This window comes from Ischnura elegans, chromosome 11 (assembly GCF_921293095.1).
Source record: "Ischnura elegans chromosome 11, ioIscEleg1.1, whole genome shotgun sequence".
NCBI lineage: Eukaryota > Metazoa > Arthropoda > Insecta > Odonata > Coenagrionidae > Ischnura > Ischnura elegans.
In genome coordinates, this window is record NC_060256.1 from 7,657,910 (window position 1) to 7,677,721 (window position 19,812).

The 19,812-nt window shown below is 39.0% G+C and overlaps 2 protein-coding genes across 2 annotated transcripts in view; one reads left to right on the forward strand and one right to left on the reverse strand.

Annotated features, from left to right (window-relative positions):
* The window catches only part of LOC124167872 (splicing factor 3B subunit 2), a 37,220-nt gene extending 34,227 nt beyond the window's left edge, over nucleotides 1–2,993 (reverse strand). Inside the window, exons 1-2 of the mRNA XM_046545929.1 lie at nucleotides 2,621–2,993; nucleotides 357–713 (exon numbers count right to left, since the gene is read on the reverse strand). Coding sequence (XP_046401885.1) covers nucleotides 357–713; nucleotides 2,621–2,710 — 447 coding nt within the window. The 5' untranslated portion in view covers nucleotides 2,711–2,993. The remainder of the gene's footprint in view (nucleotides 1–356; nucleotides 714–2,620) is intronic.
* Nucleotides 2,994–3,048: 55 nt separating this feature from the next.
* LOC124167876 (probable cardiolipin synthase (CMP-forming)) lies at nucleotides 3,049–13,169 on the forward strand. Its single transcript, XM_046545933.1, has 7 exons — nucleotides 3,049–3,125; nucleotides 3,300–3,842; nucleotides 3,915–4,052; nucleotides 6,825–6,954; nucleotides 7,053–7,138; nucleotides 11,278–11,438; nucleotides 12,804–13,169. Exons 2-7 carry the CDS (start codon nucleotides 3,432–3,434, stop codon nucleotides 12,892–12,894), a joined length of 1,017 nt encoding a protein of 338 aa, XP_046401889.1. The 5' UTR covers nucleotides 3,049–3,125; nucleotides 3,300–3,431; the 3' UTR covers nucleotides 12,895–13,169.
* The last annotated feature ends 6,643 nt before the right edge of the window (nucleotides 13,170–19,812 follow it).

Here is a 19,812-nt window from a genome sequence, read left to right on the forward strand (position 1 = left end):
GCCAACTGTCTTATCTGACTAGTGATATACATACATATGCCAAGAATGCCATGGGCTAATCTATCAGCTGGATGTTAAGAAGAGATAACAACATAATTGAACTTCTTCATCTTGAAAACAGCATTAGAAGCGCAATGATAAATATTACTCTTGACATATTAACACAGGAATTTTTGAAAAATTCTAAGTAATTTTGTAAAAAATTAGCAAAAACATCCCCAGCATTATAGTTGTACATATCAGGTTAAAGAGACAGGCACTAAAATGGTAAAGGGACTACAGATTCAGCTGCAGAGAATAAACTAACAAGACAATGCCAGTGCCAATACTTTGAGAGTGAAACGAGGGATATTTACGGGAGGTGGTCTCCTGAGGTGCTGCATTTCGTGCACCATCTGGTGCTCGTGAGGCGGTGGAGGGTGTGGAGGGGGGGGCATCTGGTGCTCTAACGGATGCGGTGGAGGCGGGGGCTGCTGCATCGGGTGCGGCGGCTGCTCGTGAGGGTGTGGGGGCTGTTGCATGGGGTGCGGAGGTGCGTCGTGGGGGTGCGGGTGTGGAGGGGGGGGCTGCTGCATGGGGTGGGGGGGCGGGGGGCCGTCATGAGGGTGCCGCATCGCCACCTCCTGCTGCATGCCGCGGAAACGCTCCTCCTCGTGCTGCTGCATCATCATGTGGTGGTGGCGCTCCTCTCGGTGCTTCTCAGCCAGGGCAACCTGCAAACCACAAACATCTCAATAATTCAGCCAATAGAGCAAGCACCTCTAGCTCTTGAATCAGGGTGGCCAGCAGCTCTGCTTTCTCGAAAATCCCCTAATTTCCTCAGGTTTTACATGTACATATCACTATTTTTATTAGGGAAATGTCCATTTTTTTTCTCATAAATTATTACAAATGGTTTTGTATATTTTGATGATTAAAGTTAAGGGCTATTTTAACATTTTCATATTTAGAGGTAAATAAATAATATGAGCAGGATTTAAAAACAATTTAAATTGGTGAGAGAGAGTACCACATCACCAGCCTATGCTACACTTAAATAATGTCATGCTGGTGCTCCGGTAAGAAGTTATTTTCAGCCAGACTTTGTTATTATTAGCAATGACATAAAAAGGATCAACAACTGAGCTATGAAATGAGGTAATATTAAGCCAAAGGTAGAATTAGTAAAATAAATTGCATGTCACGTTATGGCTGCAACATGCAGAGATACTTTGTCATTTACATTATTATTTCAACATACTTTTAAGTCTTAAACACCATGGAGTATCCTTGTTCAGAGTGAGCTAACAAAGCCTTACTATAGTGTTGGCATGCCAACTATGATGAATCCATTATCTTAAGTTATTAAAAAGCAGGATGTAGGCATGAGATAAAGTGGCACTCCTAAGGATCAATTTGCTTCACTAATTTGACAAATTGATGCATTGTGACCGCCACTCAAGCATTCTCAAGGACACGAAAATTCTGCTCATATGTAAAAACAAGTTTTGTTAATTAATCTATTAAGACAAGAAATTGCATAAATCGTTGTCTCAGGTGTGACTTCATGGAATCAACTTCGTAATTCCCGATAAATTTTCCAGGCCAAATCCCAAGGTATATAATTACTTGAGGCGGTACAGCAAGAATAGACAGAATTATTTTATGTCTAACGTTATACACATATCGCCAAAACAGTAAATGAACATGGCACATATCATACTCAAAACATTATTATCGATCGCAGCATGAGGAATTCATATGGAATATTTAAGTGTTCTTTTTACTTTCCAATATGATAAGGTATTGTACTTTTTTATCCTTCCACAACTCCTGATAACAAGGAATTAAACTAGGTAGGACCAGACACTATTACCCGCCAGTAGTTGATTAATGCCACTGTTACGAACTCGAGACTCAGAAAGGAGATTATTCAAAATTAAAGTTTTTAATTAAAATTCATTATTCTATTTTAACCTGAGACGGCCAAAAATTTCAAGCACGTACAGTGCAGGACTTACATATTTTTGATTCCATAGGTAATATTTTACTCAAGATGGATTGCCACACAGGTTGCAACACACACTGTTTGAGAAATAAATGCTTTAAAACATTGTAATAGAACACAGTGGTAAATTGATACTACAGCACCGAACCAGCCTGTCAACCATTGGCATCATACCATAAGAGCGATTACATTTGTTTAACAGAAAAATTAAAATTCCCAGGAGTATAATTTCTTGAGGAAAAACAACTAGAAAAGGCAGAATGATCCGAAGTCATCCGAAACGTCAAGACACATTTCGCCAAAATAGTAAATAAAAATGGCAAATGTCACACTCTTGAGTCACTACACATTATCATTCGATAGCACTATGAGGTAAGCGGTTACACCTATTACACAGCCAGCCAAGTAGGGATTCAAAAGCTCCGCACAGTAAAAACCACGTTACACCAGATTTAAGAGTTTGAATGTCGTTGAGTTGAATGAGGTGTCTCTGAGGTTGGATACAGCAGTAATTAAATCATGAAAAATACTTTAGAACAAGAGACTTGAGAATAATCATCTCAACTTAGCATGTGAAATCCAAAATATTAATATAAATTACCCTAATAAAAATAATTAAATGCATGTGATCACCTGTTGTAATCGCATCAACTCCTCCTGTCTTTGTTGTTCTATCATAAACTGTTGCTGATGAATTTTATGCTCCAAAGCCGGATCATCCATTTTAGAACTATGATGCTATAGATTTCAATCACGAAGAAAGCTCACAGCAGCCAACAAATAAGATGCAACGAGTACCAATAAAATCGAGATATCTGTGGAAATGTTAAGTAAGTGTTGGCCGTAGCTGGGATAAATGCAATAGTTTTAGTCTTAGGAAGGGCAAGTACGGCCTACGAAAATTATTATGAAAATTACAAAAAAATTAACGTTCACTTAGTTTCGAATTAAACGCGAAGGCTTATTATCCACAAAAAGCCGACACACAACAGAATAGCTTTGTTTTTCTCGTTTGGCCATGCGCCGAATAACTGCGCCCCTTGTGTATGTTATTGGAAATAATGACCTTCCTCCCCGAAACAAAAGACGGATGACTCTTGTGCCGGCGAATTAACAACATTTAAGGGAATTGGGTTTGGTATGTGGCATTTGCCTTTTTTTCTATCGGAATGGTTAAAGGGCATGTAAATTTTGTGATTAAAAAGTCCGTGTTTATGTGAGGCTATGTTATTGTTTTATTGATCAGCACATGGTAGTTACTGTGCTGAGAGATGAATTTTTGATTACGTGCTCTCTTGTTGTTATCTTACAGAGCAACCTTGTCGTCTGAGAAAACTCAGCATTTTGCTATGTGCAATGACTTTACCATCCTTAACAGACCCATGAAAATTTCTTAGCGCTGAGCGCACCTGCATCGGTTTCAGGGATTAAAATTTGCTTTACAATGTGTGGTGTTGCCTGTACGGCCTCCACAATGCGTGGAAGGTGTCGGATAATGCAGTATTGTAAATACTTCACGCCTCTTGAGAGGTTATACGATAGCAGCCTCCTTGATTACAAGCTACCAGCGATGAACTTCTGTCAAAATAAGAGGTCATTTGTGATTGTCAGCGAGTCCATCAAAAGGGAATGCATACCTTTTGGGGTGTGTAGTTACAGATGCTACAGCTCAAATGAAGAAAAAACCCTTGAAGCTGAAATGAAGCATAAGGGTATACTCCAGGGAGTAATATCTGCGAAAACAAAGCAAATTCGTGAAACAGAGAATAAATTAAGGGTCACTGGCCAAACTCTTCTGAAAGACATTCGAGAGACGAAAGATAAAGTTAAAGAAAGGATGGAAGAAGTAATTGAAGTGAGTAAATTACCATCGGAAATTATCTGGTCCCGTTGTTTTAAAATTTTAACGTTTTACTTAATGTTCCAGAGGGAAAACATCTGGACAATACCTAACATTCTATGTGCCACTCGGATAATTTTATCACCTTGCCTGGGTTACTTGATCATCCAAAATAGTTTTGGAATAGCCCTAGGAATATTCGTTTATGCTGGAGTTACTGATATGGTAAGTGCAATTCTATGCTGTGATGGCAAGCTCTTCACGATATTTTGTAAGACCTAATTAGCCCTAGACTTAAGTCTAGGTTATGATCTTAAATTTGATTGACTCAGCACCTTCAGTAATCATGTCTGAGGCTGTTTACTATCAGCCATACCTGCAGTGATCGAAGAGTGAAGAGTCAATATGCAACTCTAGCAATGGAATGGTATCACGTGAGAAAAACAAGTATGTGGATATGTCATCTAATTACTGCCTTGCAGAGAAACCTTTTCAGTGATCACTTGGTGAGGATGCCATTTTATGCAGTGGGACTATCGTTGTTTTCCTCCCTCTCTGTGCTCTGTGGGGGTGATGATTTCCTTTCTCGTTTAACTGGGATAATGGATTTTGTGACAGCGTGTTGCTAGGTTTCATGACATCTCACCAATCTCTTGATGACTGATCAGGGGTGATTTCTCAGTGTGGTGTAATTCACACACTGTTGGTCATCAGTGTAATGTCATGAAGTACATGATATTAAATTAGGAGATACTGGCAATTTTCCGCAAATACTTCTACTGCACGACCGGTTTCAATAAATTTGTAATTATCTACTGGTGACTTCTTTTCTAGAAGATTAACACTAAAAATGTATTGAAACAGGTGGTGAAGTATTTGTGGAAAATTGCCAGTATCCATTAATATAATTCTCTGCATCAATAATAATAATTAATTTTGTCCAAGGATCTACAAGACATGTCAAAAAAAGGGAGAAGGAGATACATACAATTTAGTAGATTAGAAACATATAGTTGAAATGTTAAGTACAAGTATGTATTTCCACGCATAATATATTTTCAAAGCATGAAAAGGAAGCACTAGATTGTGGAGTCTGTCAGGTATTCCATAACAGAATGATAATTCTCGTTTTTTTTGGCATCATTTTACTTTTTTAGTAGCTACTTGACTGCCTCCAGGCAGATGTGTTGACCCTCGTCGGGTGGACAATAACTGCCATGGGCCAAATGAATTTTTTTCAATTGAAAATTACATTGTTTTTTCCTTTATCAAAATTATACTGAAACCATATAATTCTTCTGTAAATTTAAGCCTGAAACATAACTACGTCATTTGGAAAACATTTAGACTCATGTAGTAAATTATAATCTAGAAATAAATTAATGTATGAAGTTTTTGCAAATGAAAACAAATTAATTTATCCTATCCCAAGATTTTTACATACTCAGACTGTCAGCAAGAAAAAATTTTTTCCTTGTTGAGGCATAAGTACTTAGCGAATCAAATATAAAGTCATGTCCAATATACTTCCATCCTTTCTTTTCTATTTTTTTGTTCTTTTTATTCAATATGATAATAATACTTATTAAATTATTCAACTGAAACAATTTTTTTCAACCTAAATGAAAATTAAAACTATTTCTTTTCATTATTATATTTTAGATAGAGATTACCATCTTTTCAATTTTTCAATCAATATTTCATTTTCAATTTCATCTAGAAATTATGGGTTGTGGGGAAGGCCATCTCCCCCCTTTAAACTGCCTTTGATTGTACTCTTGGCCTTATTCAGGGTGGCAATCATGTGGAAAAACCAGGAATTGTTCGGGAAATTTTAAAATCTGAAAAAGTCTGGAAATTTTCATTGAAGTGAGGGAGAAACTGGTATTTAAAATTTTAATTATTTGAGTGCCTATGCATGTACATGCAAATTTCTCCCTCCCTTTAATTCACCAACTAAAACTAATTTTCATCAGTAACTTGCAAGGAATATTCCTCATCAATTAGTAGTACATTCAGATGTTATTCTTATTACTTTGACCATGAGAATTGCACCTCTGGGAATTTAAACATACAGCCACTAAGAAGTCATTATGCTTTCCTTTACCAGGGAGGCATTACGGACACAGAGCGAGGTAGCTTGAATAATGAAATTGTAATTTTAACATTTTCTGAGCTAAAGGCCGCTATACACGGCAAATTATTTCATTTGCATGATCATTCACCGTTTATAACGAAGGAGCAATTCCCGAATGAACCTTCATGCGCATGATATTTAAATGAAAATTACACCATTTTCACTGAATTCTTTTTTGCTCGCATGATCCTGTGAATGATTGCGTGATCATTCAGCATGATCATTCTCCATGTATACGGGCCTTGATGAAGATTATATTATGGAGAAATTAAATATTCTAGTCATAGGTGATCCTTTGGTGATCTTGCTGGAAATTTAAAAATTGGACATCACCTGCTACCCTGTTTCTGTTCCTCTAAATAACAGGCACATCTAAATGGTAGACAGTTTTTTTTTATGCTCAGCATTGGGTGAATTGCCTGTGCATATATTTTTTTATTCAGCGTTAAAACTTTCACTTCTATTTACAGCCATTGTTGATATAATGATAGTAAAAATGTTGTGGCCTTGGCTTCTCCAGGCTACTGCACATTTTTCCCACATCACTAAGTGGTCAAAAAAAATTTGGTGAAAGATTTTGCAATGCATCTTGCATTTGCTATCCCAAAAATACTTATCATTGCTGCGGCTTTAATCCATTAAAAGCCATATGAGAAAGTTAGTAACCAACATTCACATGTATAAAAATTTGAAAAATGATATGTATGCCAGCATCAATTCGTTATCCTGGACTGGCCCTTGATTTAGTTTCTTTCCCATCTTAAAGCAGTGTGGAGAAGTTTACTCACTTGTTTTAATTCCCAACCTCGGTCCAATGTTCATGCTCAAGAAAATGAAACTGTGGACAATTTTATTTGCAGTTGGATGGTTGGATTGCCAGAAATTACAAGGGCCAATCTTCCAAATTGGGTAGCTTTCTTGATCCAATGGCAGACAAAGTTCTTGTAGGAACTTTATTTCTGACATTGACATACTCAGGCCTTATACCAGGTAGGAAATTTTTGTTCTGTTACACTTGTGTCAAATAAGACTCTACTAATGTCTAAATTTTCATGGTCTTTTGGTAACCATGAGCATTGCTCTTTCAGTGTCCCTCACTGCACTGATAATTCTTCGAGACTTGCTTTTGCTGTCTGCTGGATTCTATATCAGATACTTGTCCCTGCCTCCTCCTGTAAGTAAAAGGTATAGGCTTGGTCAGTGAATGCTTTGATAATTAATTGAATATGGGCGAATTGCTCTCGCAACTGCCACAGGGTGAGAAACAGGAATGTTGCAAATGTTTTGATGACCGAATTGGCAATAGTTTTCAGTAGAAAGGAAATACTCAATTGGCCGTATAATTTTCCCACAGCTCGTCCACCTTGCGTCAGACTTTCAGCCTCGTGTTGTAAGTGCATTTGGTTCTTCCTTCAGTACGCTGAAGAGGGCTACTTAGTAGCCAAAATACGTATATGTACGTGTTTTCCTCGTCCCCTTGCCGATCTCTGACGACGCTCTCTTGGAGCATTTTTTTTCTCCCAGAAAATTGAAGCCATCTATAGGTGAGTGGATGCTTATTGAGTGCGTGTGTTTCCAAAAATCACTGGCTATCCCTAACAGGCCCATCCTGTGAAGATTCCCGGTTTTTGTGGAGTGAGAATCCTTAGTGGAAGTCCCTAAAGCCTCCACAAAGGATCTTGTTGTGTATGTCTGTTGTGAGTGAATGTGTGTGTGTGTGATTTGGGCTTTCCGGTTGAGAGGCTGGTGTTTGGTCCCTGTGGGGAATTTCTCCCCCTTCCCGCATACCAACACAGTGATATTTTTGACTTGCAAGGTGGACAAGCTGTGGGAGAATTATGTATACGGCCAATTGAATACATATTTCCTTTCTACAGTTCCGAGGCCGTAGAAGCTCAACCACCATTTTTGCAAATAGCTTTCAGTGCTGATTGATAGTCTCGAGCGAGAATTTTGAGCTTCTATATAATATAAAACTTTCCAAAAGGGACTGGTAATTCTGTGGAAACGTGGCTAAAGGAACATAAGAGCCACCTCCTCTTGGGACAACTGGAAAAGTCAACTATCGCAGGACTCTGGATTGAATGCGAGAACTCAGTGCGATTTGACGGCACCAAGTTCCTCTGCTGGTCCGCTGGCGTTTGGGATCGATCCATCCAGGAATGAATTAAAGTCTGACGAGGCAAAAATACCCTTTAATTACAATCCAACTCACTCGTGCAATGCATGCAAACCAGTACTCAGAAAACCAGGTGAAATCATAACTAGTGCACCATTCAATCAGAGTCTACCCTTAACAACGAGCACCAATCGGGAGACACTTATGTGACTGCATTTAAGCAAGTCATAATTCTCCCTTGCATCTGTCAGCTCTTAAGATGACGGCCAAGTTGGTCACTGGTTGGCAGCATTCCAGTTCTTAACTTTGTGGAAGTCCAGAGAGCTTTTGATACCTCCACTGTATAATCGCTCTACAATCGCCCACTGAATCAAATCCGCTCATCTAGTTCTATAAGGGGCTATCTACAGGGGTGGATCCAGGATTTCTTCCCGGGGGGCCCAAGCAAGGCCATATCCAGGATTTTGTTCTGGGGGGAGCACAAGGATACATCATAATACAAAACAAACGCAATGATTATGGGACCGTATTAAAAGTCTAGCATATTTTTTAAGGGTCCGCCTATGGCTATCTAGATGAGCAGATTTGATTCAGTGGGCCATTGTTGAGCGTTTATGCAGGAGAGGTATCGTTTTCACAGTCTATTTGCTGGGAAAGCACCCTATCCTTCTTATATAAATATGTCTTTTATTCCTTTTTTATTAAATATCCTATTGAAAATGACTATGTACAAATACCTACTTGGGATGTGACTCATATATGTACATTACACATAATGATACTATGATTTAGAGTTTTGGACCGCCGGCACTGAACCAAAAAAAAACCTGAATAGATAAATCAAAAAAGTTTATAACATTTAATTTTACATATTACTTTATTTAATAAATTACTGGCATTAGTTCATTTTATTTCACCCTGTTCTTTGCTCCATTCCCTTCCGCTAAAACCTGCCACTGTGGAAAGGCTTGCACTTCCCTATGACCCCTAGAGCTGCCCTGGCAGGATTAATTCTCAATTAGGTACTCCTGGTATGGCTATCCATGGTGGTAGTCCTCATGATAGTGTCACATAAAAAAACACTGTTAGAATGGAAGTGGGAAACCCTACCAACTGTCTCTTCCCTGAAAACGTTGAGTAGAGCCAAATGAGCTTTGGAAACTCATCAAATATGACCTGTCTGCAAAGGGTGGGTGCAGTTGGCAAGATCCTCGGGGTTGTCAGCATTGCCTGAAATCCTTGCATACACTTATCATAATCGGCAGTGGCATCCAAGAACGAAGAAAAGAAGACGGAGAAGAAGGCATCAACGAATGTGGACGTGGAATGTTAGCAAAATGATGAGGATGGAAAAGCTAGGTAATATAAAAAGAGGAAAGGAGGATGGATATCTTAAGATGATGAGAAAGTGAGGTGGAAGGAAGGTGCTAGAATAGTCAAAGTGGGAGGGAATAATTAGGGAAGCTCCGGGTAAGAAAAACACCTCAGTCAAAGGGAGACATGGAAACGAATTAGAATTTAGATTAGGATTATGGAACAACAGCAGAGAGAAACCAGCAGAATTTTGCTGGAGAAACAAGGTATTCATCACAGACATGTGGTTCAATCGTTATAAAGGGGGTTGAAGCTACACATGGAAGAGTCCAGGGAATGTGGGGAGATATACGACAGACTAAATCATGGTAAGATATAGGTTTAGGAACAGTGTGAAAAACTCACACAGCTTCCCTGCAGCGGATGTGGATTCAGATAACAACCTAGTGCTTATGAAATGCAACATAAGATTCAAAAAATGAAAATTAGAAAGACCAGGAAATGAAATGTAAGAGCCCTTAACACATTCAATGTGGGCCTGATTTTCATGAAAGTCGTCAGAATCGGCCAATAAAATAAGAAAGAAAAATAGAGGGAGGTTTCCATGCCATAACTTCCTTTCAAATCCATATTTTTACTAACAGCACTCATGGTTCAAAAGAAGGAAACTTGCTGAAGGACATACACACAATCGGAAGTGGATATTAGTCACATACGGAGAAAGGGCTCTCGGCCAGACTGGCAGAGCGCGTCAATTGATTTGCTCTGTGCTGAATGTGTTAAGGGGACTATGAGAAGAGAATAGTATCTGTGAGATTGGAAATGCACTCTCTGTAGAATAAGAGAAGGATAATATTAAAACTGGAATAGTCAAAGTGGCTGATAAGTCAATTGGCTATCTTGACAGTTGAAGGATAAAGAAGCCATGGATAACAGAGGAAATGATGAAGGGAATGGAAGAACGTGGACACAGATCAAGGCAAAATAATGTATACGGAAGTAAATAATCAATTACTGCATGAAACTAAAAGGGTAAGGAGGCTTGGTGGAAAAGACTGTGAGAAAATGGAAAAGTTTCAAGAGGATGAAGAGGTAGGCGCACTTTACCCAAATCGCAATGATTCACTTCGAATATGTTATTTGGGAATAGTCTCATTTCAGTTAAATGTTAATGCTATTACCTTTGGACTGTACCCTTATCCTTTATGCACTATTCTCATGTCCGACCAGTGGTGAGGCCATTCAATTAATTCCAAGTGTTTAATTTTCTCCTAACTCTTCAATTTAAAATAAAACCTGGTATCATGAATTATTATCTATAGGGTCCAAAAACTTTTCATGGTCACCATAAGCCTAGATAGGTCGTAAAAATTATCTTGTGTTCACTTTAATTGCCATGGGAAATGATTCCCCTGGACTGGGGATTGCACTGTGGATCGTTGGCTTTCCCAGGATATGGCCCAGACTATTATGATCTTTTGGTTGCGTCATTCCTCTGGCAATTAGGCTCATAGTGGTCGCTATTAGGCCTGTGCACTCCTTCCAACGTAGCAATTCAAGGGAACAAGGGCTTCTAAGAAGAGCTTACCATTGGTGGACCCCATACCAGCTCTAAAGCTTTACTTGGCTACAGGTCCTAGCTCAATGAACCTCTGTAAATTGCAATAGGAATTAAGTTAACTATGCTGTGTAGTAGTTTGTGCAGTGCCATTGAAAGCCAAATGTCTGTGGTTCCATGCCAAGTACATTGAAATTTTCCCATGACAATGAATGTGAATTTCAAATGCTGTGGAGGCAGTTGAGTTGAAGTATTCGATAGTGACTCTTACTTGCTCATGAGCATTCCATTCAAAGTGCTAATTTATTCTTGAATGTTGCAGAGGACACTGAATAGGTACTTCAATGCAACCTTGCCCACTGCTCAATTGGCTCCAACTTTCATTAGCAAAGTGAACACGGCAGTTCAGTTGGGTTTGGTGGGATCTACTTTAGCTGCTCCTGTCTTCTGCTACGTTGATCATCCAGTCCTGCAAGGGCTTTGGTAAGCTGTAGCATTTTTCTGATCTTTTTTAAAGATTTAAATGTGTGCATTAGGCTTGATTCTGTTATTATTTATATTCTCCTAAAACTTTGGAAATATAAGTATGCAATTTTCCTAATTGAAGGCCACAAGTGTAACTTTCTGTTACTATGAACTGAAATACTTATGACCATTTTCAAATCAAGGTTGTAGCTGTTTCATATTGCAGTAATTGCTAACCATAATTAGGTATAACATGTAGCCTTGTTGGCAATTTTTCCTCTTACATGGGGAGACCACGTACCTTGCTCTGCCTTTTTCATACATAGGCATGAGAAAATTTTTTTTATCATCATAACGGCATTTAGGTATTCAAGCAGTGTCTCGGATGCGGAGATACGACAACTACACTATCAAGGGTTGGTGTGCGCTAAAATGTTAATTTTTTGTATTACATGTACTGGTCAACTTCCAATTAAAAATTAAAAACTTTTCTTGCGATGCCAGGCTCGCGGCGAGCAGCAATATGCATACAGATGTAATAAATAAGAACACAAAACAAATATAAATTACCATATCTCTCTAGCACTTGTAATTCACATTACTCCAAAGTTTACTTCAAGTACCTACGTACTAAAAGAGCCATTCCGCAATATTAGTTCAATTATAAAATAGGATGGAGTAAAGGTTGATTATTTAAAACCAACAATTATGCCAAATGTGTCTTGTGCTCGCCGCAACCCAAAATCTTCTGCAGCCCTCCAGCATAATAACAAGAGGATCACCCAAAAATGTAATTTCTTAGAAAAGCCACTGTCATTGCCCACTGTTAATCTTTAATTATGTTTTGAGAATGGTAGCTAGTGTAGTCTTCATATCTCTGCATTCGAAATGACACAATAAAAAATATTTTCTCTTTAGCTCTTTGTATGCTTCTTTGATCAATTTGATATAAAAGTGTACGTGCATTATAAGTGATCACCGGTGGGAAGTAATAGAGTATTTTCAGTCAATGAATTTTCTGTATTCATATGTTATTGAAACATTAAATCACGATAAAAAATCTATATTAAACATTACGTTCCTTTGTAAACATTAAAATGTGCTTGAGGTTATTAGGTCTAAGCATTCACAAAACTGATTGAATTCCAAAATAGTGACATGTGTTGTATATGTTAATAATCAGTTTGAAAAAAGAAACTTACAAGTAAACGTAGCTTAAGATTTCTTTTGCCCTCCCCCCTTGAGTTTTTTTCTGTATCTGCCACTGCATGGCTTGCACCCATATGTCTATGATGTAATGTAGTATGTAAGTCCATTTACTCTTCCTTGCTAGTTTAAAGTGTATTATGCTGAAGTCTGACTGGGTCGTTTCTTTTTTTTCAGTTGGCTCACTGCAACTACAACTGTAGTTTCTGGTCTCAGTTACGTGTTTTCTAAGAACACGTATCGCTTCATCAAGAGTCATAAGAATTGATCTCTGTGTGGTGAAGAACCTTTTTTTTCCTATTTAAGAGGCCACTGTGTGGTTCTGTGAATCCTGTATATGTACATATTATACGTGCAGTGCCTGCTACTGTTAAAGCAGTTTTTAGCTCTTTATATGCTTCTTTGATCAATTTGATATAAAAGTGTACATGCATTATAAGTGATCACCGGTGGGAAGTAAGAGAGTATTTTCAGTGAATGAATTTTCTGTATTCATATGTTATTGAAACATTAAATCACAATAAAAATCTATATTAAACATTATGTTCCTTTGTAAACATTAAAATGTGCTTGAGGTTATTAGGTCTAAACATTTAGGTTATAAGTTTGGCCATAGAAAAAAAGGATCAAAATGAATACCAACTGAATGAACAAGATTACTGGAACTGTGCCAGAGGGGCAGAATTTATGTTGAAATAGTAAGCTTCCACCTAATTATCGCCAAAATGTGTTTAAAAACTGTGAATTACGGGAGTTAAAATTAGTAAAAATAGATGGTAGACACCGAAAAGGAAAATTTTCTTAGATTTCTATGATTGAAGGTGAAACTGACGTAACTAAACAACTTGGTAGGTTTTCATTTAATATGTTAAAGAAAACCTCAATATCCCTGGAGGCTGTGACCTAATTAAGTTTTTTTTTTCTACTATTGAAATATCTCCACTTTTCCGACTCAGGGTGGAAAACCATGTATACTTTAGAATGCATATGTTTGGATGGAGTCATTAGAATAGGGTGATAACAGGAAGAATTCAGAACTTGCTAGTTACCATGGCCTTAACACAGAGCCAATACCAGGATCTGGCACATAGTGTTGATGGAGACTTTCGTGGGGTGGTGCAGCGTGCGTAGTAAGGTTTTCGAGTTGACCTCTGCGTCGTTTCATCTTCATGACGACAGTTTCGCCGGCGTTGCAGCTGGCGTCTTCAGGTTCAAAGTGTTTGACGCATAGGTTGGCCCACTCATGATAAGAATTTTTAAGTTCATAATTAAATGACTGATGCTGGTTATGTCCCATCGTATTTCCTCAAAAACACAAATTTAGAAAAATTTCCAGAAGTTTGTCTTTTTTTGGCATGCATTGTCACTTGGGCGTTAGACCACCCTGAGTATTGTGACGTCTGAAATTGTTATTGTTTATTTTGATGTGCAATAGATTGACTATCAATGCACGGTTATGATTTCTTGACGTGGGATTTCATCTCAGAAAATTGTTCAATTTGAACTACATATTGGCTGAGAAATTTGCTTTTTTGATTGCAAGTCGCAACTTGGCAGGCTGTATCTCCTCGAATATTAACGAACCTGGAAATAATGAATTCCTTGAATGAAGTCACACTTGCTACGAAGTGGTTTTACACCTTTGAGTCCATGATGCTTCCATAAATGAAAGACCAATTTAGGCAGAAACTCGTTAAAGAAATTTTCCTTCAACTGGTGCTACTACCCTGTGGGTATGCAACCCAACCAGCAAAAATATGAGAACTTTTCCACCCAATATAACTGAGACCTAGGTTTGAAATTTGGAAGAAAAACAGCCATTTAGGTGTGCTCTACAGGAGTTGGAAATATTATTTTTTTAACCAGCAAGTACCCTCTACCCTCCAGACATAAAATTCAATGCCATTGTTACAATTTGCACATGTAACTTCAAAATTATATGCTTTGAACTGAAAAAGTTCTTAACTGAAAAAATTATTTACTTTAATTTAATACTGATCTCACAGAAAAAATTTTCACACAAAAAAAGTTGATTCACTAAGGCCAAATAAGCCACATTTATGTATTTACATTTTATAGTACCCTTAACAAAGGTAGTGGTACATAACTATTGTTCCTATACTAGCAATGGAAGTGCTACCTATTTTCACCAAGATTTAGCATTGTTTGTATTACCTACGCTATTATTTTAGACCATTATCATTTAACAGTTGTCCACAATAGGGAGGGCTGTTATTTCACCATTCGGGCACCCTTTTTATACTGATATACTTCGTTTCTAATCTTTGTTAGCGACTAACAATGGGGTGTCTTTGCGCACCTCTAAGAGACTTCTTGCGTCACAAAAAAGGCAAGGTCGTAGCCAAAAATTTTTTCATGGGGACTCGTTTGTCAGTGGAATGTATTTTGGGGATTTTTTGGAAAAGGCACATTGGGTAATTTGGGTAGTCTAAACCAATTTTTTATGTTGCAAGTGTGGATGAATCTTTTGGTGTAGTTTCGTCAGAAAACAAACCACAGAAGTAAATCAACTTGATCGCGCAGTAATTGACCATACCGAATCGCGTTCAGTTTTAAAATAAAAAAATTCGTCCTTATAGCATCGAAAATCGCCAAAATTGTCTGGGCGACCCGAGGATTTTTCGTTTTTTCTTAGCGTTAGACTTCGTGGGTAGGTATCACTTACAGAAACAACTTTTGGTGATTAATGTCACTGCTACCAACAAACAATTTTTAACGGTAAAATCAGCTTGGGCGCTATTTAGCCTACTGCCCAAATTCCTTGCTTTTCTCCGAGATACGATAACGACGTTTACATAATATGTTTTGGAATGGACATCAGTTGATAAGAGCCTAGTTTCGGTATAGGTACATGCGCGGGAGAATTCCTAAACACGTTTCAAATGCCCACATTGTGTAATCAAATGGGCCCCCATTCCAGGAGGGCAGCGGGAAGCGTGCTCGGATCAGACAAGCAGCATGCAGCAGCGGATTAAGGAATTTAGATGGCGGCCCCGTAATTTCTGTAAAAATTGAAAAAGTGTTCAAATTTAAGGTGGCTCTTCGATTTAATTTGTTATTTCACCAGCTTAATAATCAATGTGTAAATATGATTCATGAATGTGTAAATGCCACTGGTGCACCTACTGCATATCACACGAATTATGTCATAGAGGTATTGCATACCACCAAGGCGCCACGGAAAGTAATGGACCGCAACACCCCCCAAAACAACGTCCAGCAAAGTTCGCACCTATCAGTCAGTCACCTTGTTGGAGTTTTTGCGGAGTGAAAGGTTGGTATTAGTCTTTTCTAGTAATCAGAGGGTTTCGTGGAAAATAGGAATAGATAGTGAAGAGCAGGTACTAGCTGCGCTGTACTTACCGCTTCAATGTTATGCAAATATGCTCGGAATTTCTTGCAACCGACACCACGTACGTCCAACGTCATGAAAGGAAGGAAATAATATCTATGAATCAATTTTTGAAGCGCATGCATAAATATTTATTTGTCAGAATATAACTATCCGTTCCTTGTCGTTGAAATGAATGCGTGAAGTGGAAAGTGTTATGGTAAGGGATGCAGATGTTCAGCAGGGGAGCGAAGCCCTCCATATGAGTTACCCCCAGGGCCGAATCAAGCGGAGGGGCCTGGCTCGCCACCAACAACCCAGGGCCATCCGCCAAACATAGGCCTTCCGCCAATATAGAGGTATATCTCACAAAAGCGGAAAAAAACAGAAAAAACCGTAATGTATAATGGGATCCGAAGTGAATCCGGGTTGCTCTTTTGTTAAATGTAGTCGTGAACATGGCATCATCGACGATTTCCGGCATGAAAATCAAGGATAGTGCCTGGTTTGTCATGCATAAGTCAGGGATGCCGACTTACAAAAAATATTGGGGGGGCCAAATTGGGGATCTTGCCACGGGAAATTTCAAATGTAGTGAGTCTAGTTTTTTAAGCATTTTAGAAGAGTCATATGATTAGCATTAGAACCCTGATAACTCGAATCTCGATATCTGGACACTACGGGGAAAAACGACAAGACTGACATTTTTTCCTCACACCCATGACGAATTTTTGAGGGGGCTCGGACCCCCTCAGGCCCCATGAAGTCGGCGCCACGGGCATAATTTGCTGAATAGTGCGTTACTTGCGATTCCATTTGTTACGTTACAAATTGAAAACACCTTGAAACAGTGGCCCTCCCAACAAACCCACATCCTAAGTCCAGCCCCACCATTGAATCCGAGCCATGAAACCCACGCCATGATTGAATCCGAGTTGGGCACAGGCCCGTCGCTAGCTGATCTGGCGCCCGGGGCGAACTGGGATCGTGCGCCCCCGCCCCATGACATTGATATATCTGCAATCGGGAGAGTTGAAAATATAATTGAAAACATTTTTTCGCAATAAAGATATTTTATCGATTATGAAAGTAAAACATACAAGGATATTTACAATTTTTTTTCGTCGGCGAACACGGTGCGCCCCCAACTTGCTGCGCCCAGGGCAAAATGCCCTGGTTGCCCCGCCCTCGCGACGGGCCTAGTTGGGCAACACCCCATTCTAATGTATTCTAAAAGGATATTACAAACAAGTTTAGAAGCTTGGCTTCCTCGCAAATCCACCCATATATGTCGGTACTTCGAAGCGAATGAAATAAATTCTTTCCTCATTCATTTTCCTACGTTGACTCGTTGACCGATAACTACGAGCAATTGTCGCGTGAATAGACCACGATGGGGTGCTTCCCAACTCGCTTTAATCATCATACCGAGGGCTTTGCTCTCCAAAATATCTGTATTCCTTATCATGACACTTTCCGCTTAACACATTCATTCCTACGACAAAAAACAGATAGTGATATTTTGACAAATGAATATTTATCCATACACTTCAAAACTTGTTTTCCCTTACTTAATTTTGATTAACTGGAGCAACATCGGCAATCGCCTTTCTCGACTGGACTACTGCACCTTCACATATGCCTAAAATACATGCCGTAAAATGAGGAAAAGCTATTTTGTCGTCTACATAGATAGGACAGAAATTGGATTGATTGGAGAGCGTCAAAGCCACGACCTCGACTCTGCCGCAGCGGTACAATTGGGCTTCATTCTTCCCGTAGTCCTGAATAAATACACATTCAACTCCACGTGAAGCATTGTTATCGACAAAAATGAAGGTCATACACTTCATGAAATAAACACGACCCCCGTAGTTACCGCTGTCTACTGATGACTTCGCGATGGAGTCACGCGTATCTTATCTCATAATGTTAATTTTTATGCTCTAAATGAAGGTCAGACCTTGAAATTAGCAAATTACCGAACGAACATTAGGCCACCGGTGAGTATTGCTGCCGCATTACGCACACGTTGTCAAGCAAACAGAGAGAAAAAAATCGTCGTCAGTGGCGTAGCCAGGGGGGGAGTGTCCGGACCCCCCCCCCCCCCCCCGAAATATAAAAACACAATTATTGTCCTTCATAAAAGAAAACAAAATATTGAAAAATCACGTATTTACAAAATGTTTCTTTAACAAATTAAGTTTTTTCGATTATGAAAAGCGTTAAAATTAGTTTAAAACCCATTACTTAGAGCCCGGTTTTTCAAAAAATTTTCCCCCCTGGTTTTGGACCCCCCCCCGAACGAAATTCCTGGCTATGCCACTGTTCGTCGTGAACCTTTTGTGAAAAAAATTTAGCCCCCACACTTCGAGTGATTTCATGAACTCGACGCCCATATTAACATATTTAAACATTTTTGAGCTGTAAAAATAAAAAAATGATACACCGGAAGAGAGACTGGGTCTGGGAGAGCCACCAAAAGATGGCCATCTTTTCCGTTGTTTCCAGTAATTACTGAGGGCTGGCGCCCTCCTCGTCTCTTCCTCATCCGGCCCTTAATTCCTATCTCTGTAAATTATACGAGACCGAGTGATTCCTCGGGAATTTAGGGTTATTCCAATCAAATGAAAACCACGGCATCCTTCCTTTAATAGCAAAATTTCTTCTGGTTTTATGTATACATAGATCTATGACACAACCAGTGACCACCTTCATTATTTAACTTATCGGGGCAGGCTCTGGTGGTATACCGTACGAGTTATTCAATAATCTCCGCGTAATTCACATAACAATTGAAAAAAAAATTCCTCAAGCTTAGAAAATGCTAACATGTCACTTCATGTACAAAAATTGCATTCCCCATAGAGGGAGTTTTCCGGAAGCGAAGAGTATATTTTATGTATATAAAATCGTCTCTGGCTTGATTTTGTGGAAGTTCGATATACGCATGGTAACAGCACAAAAATGGAAATCTTCACACCTTAATTCAAAACTCAATTACCTTGAAAATGACGTGTTTCCTTGAAATGACATTATGTGTTGAAACTATGGTCGGTTGTTGAGTTTTGAATTAAAGTGTGGAGCTTACAATTTTTGTTCTGCTATCATGGCTATATTTTATATTAAAAATGCGTTGGTTGAAGATTTAGAGGCACTCCGAGTGACAAATGTGCTAGGTATTTCCCGATTGATTCTGTGTTTGCTTCCCCGTACAGGATCTCTTGGTGAAAAAAGGTACAACACAATCAGCGCGAGATGTTCTATTGTTAAAAGTGTTAGAATATAAGCCTAACCGAATTCTCTTGAATTTGAGGGACAAAAGTCCTTGTGTAGGCTTTCGCGGTGTGGCGAAGATTCAGGGTGGAGGTTTTCGGGGTTAGCACCGCGTAGATTGGTCTGCAGACAACAGTTTCGCCGGCATTGCAGCAGGCTTCTTCATTGACCTGAAGAAGCCTGCCGCAATGCCGGCGAAACTGTTGTCTGCAGAGACCAATCTACGCGGTGCTTACCCCGAAAACCTCCACCCTGAATCTTGAGTGACAAAAGTTCCTCTGTCTTCCCAATGCAAACCAAAGAATTCGAAAAACCTTATGCAACCCTTAACAACGAACCAACAGCTCTTCGATAAATTTATTTGGGTACTCACTGTCAAGTCCTCCACAGCAATGAGCGATCCTGCGACACCTCCGGTATTTGCTGAAGAAAACTTGGAAGACGCTCTCCAGTAACCCCGGACAGTTCTTCAAAACATGTGAGCAAAATACGAATGTGAACACCTGGGATTTGAGCGAAAAACGCGGGATGATCAACTAGGGACGTTGATAAACTTAC

Excerpts from the sequence above, each read along its gene's own strand:
- LOC124167876 (XM_046545933.1), top strand. The coding sequence starts at position 3,432 with ATGTGTGGTGTTGCCTGTACGGCCTCCACAATGCGTGGAAGGTGTCGG. Across the intron at positions 6,955-7,052 it reads ATACTCAGGCCTTATACCAG|TGTCCCTCACTGCACTGATA; the intron begins GTAGGAAATTTT and ends TTGCTCTTTCAG. Across the intron at positions 11,439-12,803 it reads CCAGTCCTGCAAGGGCTTTG|TTGGCTCACTGCAACTACAA; the intron begins GTAAGCTGTAGC and ends CTTTTTTTTCAG.